Raw genomic sequence first — 9,512 nt, 5'->3', positions numbered from 1 at the left:
TTCAGCACTGTGTAGATGTTGTCAGACATAGTACGAGGAGATACTGCAGTAACGTTGAGACTTGTTAAAGACAACCCACTAAAGGGTAGGTTTTTTGACAAAGTGATTCAAGACATTAATCACCACCCCCCACTCAAATCTTCACCTAGCTCAGAAAGCAAAAGTTTGCTTTTCATAATTGTTGGCTCTCTGGTTCTTTTGCCCTAGAAATAGCTATTGCTGGTGTCTGATGTTTTTCAGCCCAGCTCAGAGCTGCTCTTGTTCGCGCCTACTTGCTCACACTGCCAAGAGCGGTTTGCAAAAGCTACACCTCGAGAAGAAGATCGTCGGGGAGAGAAGTGAGACTGGCTTGCCTAAAGCTAGAAGTGGGTAGACCAGGCTTGTGCAAGCAAGTTGCCCCATTTCAATCAAACTAAGTAAACTGATGTTTAGGCTGGTGCACAAAAAGCCATTCGGTAAGACTAGGATAAGCTGTGTCTCCCTCCTGCGCTGGTAACACAGGGAGCGTGTCTCAGTTTTGTAAAGCAGCTCCTTGCTGGCATAGCTCGCAGGCGGTACGCTGAGATTCCCAGCCCTCCTGTTAGCTTGAGGGCAACACAATCCTTCTCAACCACCTGCTAATTACAGTCTCCTCCTTCATTCATTCAACAAGACACATCTGTGAGCTCTTCTTGCTGAAATCAGTCTTTTAAGGGGGATCTCTTCTCTTTCTGTTTCTTAAAGTAGCTTTCTTTAACTTCTCTCTCACCTGGATCGTGTAGAAAGTCACAGACCGGTGGAGAGCTGCGAACTGCTGACAGATGTCCTGTGGGTGCCAGGGAGACTTGTGTCTTCAGCAGAGTCCATGAGATTGTGGTCCTCAACCACGAAGATGCTCTGCGGTACCGGCATCTTGCTGGTGGGATGTTTAGGGGCCCAGTGCTTGCAGCGAGGAGAAATCACACTGAGGAAGGCCATCCTGAAGCGCTGGGACAACAGATTGTAAATGATGGGGTTCACAGCAGAGCTCAGATAGAAGAAAACGCCTAGGAGAACAAGGGTGAGAGAAATGAGAGAGACACCTCATTTGTGTGTGAAACGATCTCAGAAGAGGAAAACGCCCTCATTGTCCCTACTGCTCCCCCAAGCCTGGCCCCAATGGGGGAGGCAGCAACAGCGGAGCTCTGCCTGCTGCCTTCCTGGCACAGGCAGAGGGATGTCTCCCCGAGGCTGGCTCGGGCACCGCAGCACACAGGGAAAGGAGAGCGGGAGAAGAGTGTTCACTGGAGCTCACTATCTGCAGCTGTTCAGGAACCAGCTCCCTCTTGAGCTGTACTGACCGGTCTCCAGCGCCGCCCTCGGCCCCGCAGGGTTTGCACAGCTGGCGCCCCCAGCACAGCTGTCAGAGGAAAACTTCCAGCCGAGGGGAGCTGATTTCTTAAAACACACCAGGGCAGTTGCACGAGATTGGATCTGTCTGAGCTGCTTAATGGACACATTCAGCTTTTTCCCACGGCAGACTGAAAATAAGATTCCTCTTTGAAAAAGCCTTCATTTTTCGGCTGGCAGGGCCACAAACATTTGGTTATATCGCCCAGTTCTGAGCAGGATGTAAGTCTCTCGTCTTGCCATTTGGTAAGGTTTCCCCTTTGCCTGAGACCCTCTGGAGGGTGATGTCTGCCGCTGTGTATTCACTAAAAGCAGCTGAATGACAGCAGCCTTCATTTCTGAACATTTCCAAGAAGAAAAAGTAGCTGGTAATAATGTGTGATATCCTTTTTTTTAATTTTATTTTCATTCTTTGTGAATATTCAGACAACCGTATTGGACAACATGCCCAAGTTTCAGACACTTGCATGCAGTTTTTCTTTAAGGCACAGTTCTCATCACTGTCTACCAAACCCCAAGAAGTTCTTGCATGCATGTCTCATGTCACCTACAAAATAAATGACCACATATTTCAAGTAAACCACTCACAAATACTTTTTTTGCCCGTGCCTCTGCAAGTGAAAAAAGAAAGCTTTACCTGACACCACGTGAATTAAGTTGAATATATTAGCCAGAGGCTCAGTCCATTCCACAACAAAGCTGAAGAAGAGTCGATCTATATGGAAGGGAGCCCAGCAGATCGCAAAAACCATCACGAGGACAACTAGCATGGAGAAAGGGGAGAAGAAAAACAAGTCAGAATTGGAAGGATATGGTTCTCTCACCTGCACAGAGTAGAGATATTTCAAAAAGCTGGATGGAAGACTAAATATGCAATTTTTATACATTGTTTCAAAACTTTTGCCATCCTTTCTGTCTTTCTGCAGTGCTTACTAAAAAAGGTTACCAGCTAAAAGAACGAACTTTCCACTGAGTTCTGCGTTTGGTAGCTCAATGCATGCACATGCAATGACATCCAAACCGCAGCCAACAGCCAGGTAGTGCTGTGGCATGTACAGAGCTCAGTGGAGAAACTGCCAGTGAGACATCTGGATTCGTCTGTGGTACCTGGGACACATTGGCTCCATTGCGCCTTGGAGTAAATTTCCTCTGCACTTTCTTTGTACGTCACGTAGCAGGATAAGGCCACAGGAACCATCCACTGATGATAAGTCTGTCTGGGTGCATTGTTCAGCATGGAAGAAAAAGACTTTACCTCCACACACAAATTGGCCTGCGGTGGCTCTAGTAAGGACTCTTGCAAACCCATTCCAAACTTTGGTCCCGTGAGCATCTCTGGTCACAGTCACGGGGCGCAGAAAATGAGGCTGACTTCAAAGTACAATTTCCTAGTTCAGAAGGTGACTTAAGCTGCCTAAAAGAGTAATGTTGTTGCAGGAAATATTGAAGGTGATTTATGTTTCCTGCATAAGCACCATCTCAGGAGCAAGGTGATGGTTGCCTTAAAGACAGCCTTAAATTAGGAAGTGATGTGAGTGCTTTCAGAGTGGTTGGAGCACAAATTCTCCTGAATGCTATACAATGTGCGAGTCTGCCTGGGTCCTACTTTTTCTTGGGAAGGTCTAAGTGCTTAAGTCAGCAGTAGGTGATGCATGTGGCTTGGCAGGACCTTCCTGTCCATGAGCAGAGCTCATGGTGTGATGCAAAACACAGATACATCCTCCTTTAAAAATGTATAAGATAGGCTATTTGCACTCTGAAAAAGAGCGCTCCTCCCTAGAGGGCTGCAAGGGCCAGCTTTGGAATGAGGGGTGTCAGAGAGCTGCCGTGCAATTGTCTGCCACGTGGCTTTGCTCAACCTCCTCTTGTGTTGGGGAGAAAAAGTTGCCTTCTGAGTCTTTTGATAGATGGCCATGATGTTTCACTCCCATGCCATGTAAGTCCAAATAAAATACCAATAAGTCTTTTTTTTTTTTTGATCACAGCTACTCATGTCATAACTCTTGTATGCAGTGAATTTTCTTTATACCCTTCAGGCCAGGTCACCCTCTTGTCCACGGAAAATAAAACGCAGAAGGACTCACTACTTACACAGCATCTTGGTGACTGATTTCCTGGATGGCCTCTGAACGTTCACAGCCATTTCCTCCGCTTCCAAAGATTTGTCTCCTTTCAACTGGCAAAAGGAGGGAAACCGAAGGAGAGCTTAGAAGGTGACATCCCCACCCAACATAGCCAGTTTGATATTTTGATAACTGTAGTTCAAGAAGGGAAAACTTGGGGCAACTCAGGACTCACTGAAAAAAAAAATCTACATTTAAATTTCAGTTTTAGTCTAGGAAAACACTGAAGCTTTAGGTTCCAAACAATCTGCAGATTTTACCCATCTGAGACCACGTATTTACAGCAAATTTGTATTTCGGTTCCCCACTTGTCCTTTCTCAATAAGTCAATATTTGGTTCACAGTTTGTGTTCAATTTCAACAGTATTTTTCTAGGCATTATTTTCTCTTCTAGCAAAACATTGTTTGTTTGTTTATTTTCCTAAAAGGGTTCCCCACAATTAAGCACAAACCAATGATCCAAAAAACACCCAGAGAGGCCTCAGTGAAACACAGCTGTAATCACTGGAAAAATTCCTGTAGAATTCAAGGGAGTTTGTTTCATGCCCTGAGTGTTTGGACTAATTGATATTCGAGCCATCTAATGAACAAAACCCATATATGCTCTCTTGCAGACAGCGGGTGTGCATGATATGCACAGTTTCAGCCACGTACTGCTCAATTACAACAAGGCTTCTTTTTTTTTTTTCTCCAGTAGTTTTTCCTGGACTTCTAAAAAATGTATGTAAAGAATAATCTGATCGTCCCTGAAATTCTTCCCCAATATGCTTACAGCAAGACCACTGGTGCTTTGGTGATGAAAAGACCAGGGCTAGATAATCAGGACAATTGCTTTGATTATACAAGAAATCATCTATGGAGAGTGCGTAACTGGACCCAGCTTCCTGAAGTGGGCACTTCTGATTAGCAAACAGATTTGGAGGGATGTCTTTTACAACTGAAACAGGAAACAAAACTTTCAGTTACGTGGGAAAGAATATCAGGAATGAGGGAAAAGATAGAAACCAATTTGGATTTGTAAAAATCTTGTGAAAACATGCTAGTTGTGCCTCTTTCTTTTGCTTTTTACACTGTGACTTTGCTTCCTGGTTTTTGATTAACAACACTTTTCTGTAAGGATTATCGAATGAGACCTTCTTTCAGTGTTCTGTTTATTCATAAAACCCATAAAAGGGAAACACATATAATTCGAATTATATTCAATTATAGTGCAATTCAGCCTCCTATGTTTTACATAATTCCCTTTGTAACTTCTAGTCATAGCCACAGTTGCTTAAGGAAGATGTAGCACATCTAGCAATAGATGTCTGCTCAGATTGATTAAAATCCCTCGTTTCCCTTCAGTGGTTTTCAGTCTCAACAATAATCTATTCCAGGCGTATTCCAAAGCCGCAGAGAATACAGTGCTCTGGTGCTGTAATAAACTAGAGACACATGTATATTTTTCACCTTCCTCCTGTCATTTTGATGATGCTATAAGGCTCCTCTTTAGCCTCAAGTGATAATAGATGGAGGTGTAACTGGTAAGAATAACTGAGCAGTTGCAGTTTAATAAAACAATGAGTTATGATAAAGGGGAAGGAAAAAAAAGAAGTGAGTTCATGGCAAAGGTTGTAACTTGAGTTCATGCCAGTGGTTTGACAGGGGGAGAACTCCAGCCAAGGCAGCGGTTACTTTTACGTTACTGTGGACGTATGAGGTTATGTAGGGTTGCCTGGAGATGAATGTTACCCATTCACTGCAAGAGATTAAAAGTGTCTGGAGCAAGAAGCTGAAAATTGGCTTTGCCCCCATATCTTTATTAGCTACAGCATTTCATACTAGAAATCAAAAAGCAGAGCGAAATTGGGGCCTCACCTATCCCCAGGCAAACCTCGTGAGGCCACTCAGCAAAAGCAGGAGAACATTTTTCTGTGAGCTCCTTGGCCTGTCTGAGAAGAGTGGTGGTCAAACTTTCTCTCCAGCTGGAGAAAAAGTTGATATTTAAAAACCACAACTTGTGCTAAATCATGCAATTCTGCCTACTCGAGTGATTTGGCTGAAGCTGTTGCCACCCGTCTGCTGAACTGCAGCTTCGCTCACTCCCATCGCAAAAGGAAATTTGTTAATGGGTGCGAGGTTTGCAGGACAACCTTCACGGAGAGAGGACAGACCCTTCCAGGAGTGTGCTGGGCTCTGCAGACATTAGCCAAAGGCAGTCAACTGTCCACAGACGATGCTGGTTTTAACAACTGGGCATTGAGACAAAATAGATTTTGATGAGAAAATCTGGACCAGGTGTACGTTGGCAACAATAAGTTGTCCCGATTCAAAGATAGTTGAAATCGAAATCATTAGTGTGTCCAATGTGTTACTGAGGGGAAGAGACACTAAGAGAAGCGTTGGACTCTTAAAAGAAGAATCATCCTAGGGGAGGTCAATCTCATCCCATCTGATCATCTAGATCCCCTTAGAGATGTCTGAAGGAGGTGGGATAAATAGGTCTCTGGACTCTCCACTCTCTTCATTCATTCAAAAATCCTAGTTAAACAGAATCTGATTTTTAAACAACCAGTGATAGCCACCTATCCCTCTGCCCTTTTAGAGATCAGTTTGAAGCAAATGAACAAGGACCCTGCACGGAATCCTGCTGCAATGCAGACCTCTTCCCAAGCAACGCCACCCCATCTCTATCAGCGCTGCAGGGACTGGCTTCTACAAGCAGCCATTTTCTCCATCTCCTCTTCCTCCTCAGCTTTTTGGATATAGGTTGCAACCAGTAGCCCAACAGCTGAACTGGGTTTAAGGAAGAGCCTGGCTGATTTAGGGATTGGTCCCAAAAGGCCCCTGTGATGAAGACCCCATGAAAGAGGCAGCAGGAAGCCTCCACAATCAAATCTAACGAGACTACAGTGTAATCATCAGTGTCCTCTTTGTTACACTAATGCTGGAACCATCTATTGACCATAACATTGTTGTATTTAACCATCAAGCCTTAAAATTATATCCAAGTAGATCATGAGGTAATTGACCATGAGGTAACCAACCTGAAGGCTCTGTTGGCCATGAATTTCCCAGGGAGAAAGACAAATACATTTTTTTTTCTTTTTGCAAGGTATAAAATTAAAAAATTAATTCGGCTACAATATGACCAGTGTTTGCTACCCTCTCACAGCTGCTTAACATGTCACACTTGCTTCTTTCCGCGTTGCATCCTGAGGCTCTCCTGAGCACTGACAAAGCTTGAGGGAGAAACTTTGGCAAGGAAATGCCTTTCCCCAAAGCCTGGACTTGGAAAGTCTATGCCTCTCTGCTGAATTTGAGCTGGTTTACAGCCTTTGGATCAACTCTGAGCTTTTCCACTACAGTCTATGAGCAATATATGGCACTCAGGAGACTCTGGAGGGTTGCTGAAGCTTCACAGATTTCATCCTCTGTGAGCAGACAAAAAGTGTCTTCTCTTGAAAAATTATATATATACACACCATTCTCCTACCATTTCTGTTGAAAAAACGAAACTATCTTGCCTAGTGCAATTTAGAGCGCAATGCAGATATAGCCAGCATGGGTGTTGTTCAAATTTTGGAAGTCTGAGTTGGATATACAGCAAAGCAGATGCATAAGCAATGAACATTGCAGCCCTTAGGAAAGACAGCTTGAGCGTATCTGTGAATATACAGAAGTCCTGGGGATGCAGCCCTCGTCTGGTACCTAGCTTCTCTTCTGGGATGGGGATTAGGAATATCTGCTGCCGCAAATAGAAGCTATTGCAGTCTTCAAGACTTCTTTTTATTAGTTTGGGGATTTCTCTTTCTTTTCTGAACAGCTCTGTTTTCAGCACTTTCTCCTCCCTCCAGGTCTTATTTTGCAAAATTTTCAGTGAAACTTTGTCAAGACCCCTCAACAGCCACTGGGCTGTGGGGATAATTTAACCCTTTTGTTGCTTCGAAGATCTGCTGTGTGCAATGGATTTCTGGCAGTTAATCCTTGTGGCTTTTCCTGGGTAAGGAAAAATTGCTTCTGTATAGTTTCAGATAACAGTAAATATCAGCCAGCAAAACAAAATGATATATACACCAGCACAGATTTGGCTGAATTCCTTGCACATTATTCAGTAAGTTCATTTACCTCTATGAGCATATTGCATCCCTTTCTTGCTATATGATCAGACATAGCTTTTAAACTTTAAGTTATATTCAGTGTAATGAGATAGGATTTATATTTTCAAAACATATGTAACATTTGAGAAGAACAGTCATCAATTCTCTGTGAGTAACAGTGCATTTCAGTGTTGTACTACACAGCTTTAGAATACTGTCATACTGATTGTTTTATCCATGTATTTAAATGACGAATACCTGGTAAAACTAGTCTCGCTTTCTGAAGAGAGGAGGAATATGAACTCTAAGGTAGCCTTAATCGATGGTGAAACTATGCCATAGTTATATAAAGAAATGATGGCTGAATTTGCTAGCTGCAGCAATAAGGTATCATTTCAGTTTATAACAGCTTTGTGAGTTTTAACAACTGAATATTATCACCATCTCCGGGGAAGGAGAAAAATAATGTAATGCAATGGACTTTCCACAGTCACAAGAAGAGGGAAAACAAATAATACACAAGATTCAATCACTACCCTGCTCCTTTTTATTCTTTTCACCTTTTCCTTTTGGTCTATTTCCTTCTAGTCCCTACTGCAAAGGTGCCAACCTCTGAGAGGCTGGAATCAATCTACAGGCTTGGGTGTTTGAGTAACATTCAAATGTGAGCAGCAGTTATGGTAAGTTCTTAAAAAAAGACGGGGGTAAATTATGCCCCAACATAGCTATATTCATTCGAGAATGGGATTACACCGAAGGAGGAGTTGGATCCATTGGTTTCAGAGGTTTGAAATACTTTTGCTTTTTCAGGGCTGGGGGGGTGGGGAACAGATGGGCAAGAAAAAGGTGAAATCACTTGAAAGACACATACAGACACAAACACACAAGAATGAGCTAAGGAAACAATGAGCACAGTTGGAAGACTTACTCTTAGCCCCATCAGATAGTACAGCACACTTATTACCCCCATAGGCAGCACATAGAAGAGAAAGGACGTAATCTGGACAATACAGTTGTAGATCCACATGGGCATGACTACAGTGCAGGTGGCAGAGCCAGGGACCAGGGTGCCATTGGGGAAATACTGCAGCATGATGCCATGGGTGCCTGTGTTGGGGAGGGCGAAGAGAACAGAGAGGACCCAGAGCACCACGATGGTCCTCAGGGCACGCTTGCGAGTGCTCTCCAGCTTGGCACGGAAAGGATGGAGGATGGCAATGTATCTCTCCACGCTGACTGTGGTCACGCTGAGGATGGAGGCAAAACACACCGTCTCGAAGAGTGCCGTCTTGAAATAGCAGCCAACGGGCCCAAACAAGAAGGGGTAGTTGCTCCACATCTCGTAGACTTCCAGCGGCATCCCAAAAAGTAGCACGAGCAGGTCTGAGATGGCGAGGCTGAAGAGATAGTAATTGGTCGGGGTCTTCATGTTCCGGTGCTTGAGGATTACCAGGCAAACTAAGAAGTTACCTATCACCCCAACAATGAAGATCAGGGTGTACACCAAAGCCATGGGCAAGAACAGATGGCTCCGTCTGGGCCCACATAGGAAGGCTAAGTAATCCTCAGTGCTGTTTAAGTACCTCCTGAAACGTTCTTCATGTAGAGCAAAATGATTAAACCAGGAGATATTGCTGATCCAGGCCATTACTGGATCTTCTGAAACGTTTCGCAACCGAGATCCGGTCTTCTTTAAGTTTCTCTGTGCTAGTTTGTTCACTTTTTGCAGGGGGGGGGGGGGGGAGCTGTCTTGCCAGACGTAGATGCACAAAGCCACTGAGAGATGTGAGTGCGTGTGTTTGCCTGGCTCCTGGCTTCGGTTGAGGTTTTGCCGTTGTAACAGCTGTTCCCCTGCAAGGAGTCCCTTAGCCAGAAAGCCCCTCCTTTCACACATATTCATTGGCTCGCTAAGTGCATTAGATTATAGAGTAAGAAAAGAGGT

At 44.1% G+C, this 9,512-nt stretch overlaps 1 protein-coding gene across 1 annotated transcript; it reads right to left on the bottom strand.

Annotated features, from left to right (window-relative positions):
- Positions 1-765: 765 nt before the first annotated feature.
- Positions 766-9,218, bottom strand: NMUR2 (neuromedin U receptor 2; the record flags this gene model as incomplete). Its single annotated transcript, XM_082489684.1, has 4 exons — positions 766-1,025; positions 2,006-2,131; positions 3,460-3,544; positions 8,499-9,218. 4 exons carry the CDS (start codon positions 9,216-9,218, stop codon positions 766-768), a joined length of 1,191 nt encoding a protein of 396 aa, XP_082345810.1.
- Positions 9,219-9,512: the final 294 nt, after the last annotated feature.

This window comes from Vanellus vanellus (genome assembly GCF_965231255.1).
Source record: "Vanellus vanellus genome assembly, chromosome: 13".
Lineage (NCBI taxonomy): Eukaryota > Metazoa > Chordata > Aves > Charadriiformes > Charadriidae > Vanellus > Vanellus vanellus.
Note: the sequence above shows the minus strand (reverse complement) of the source record. Positions and strands in the feature narration are given on the sequence as shown.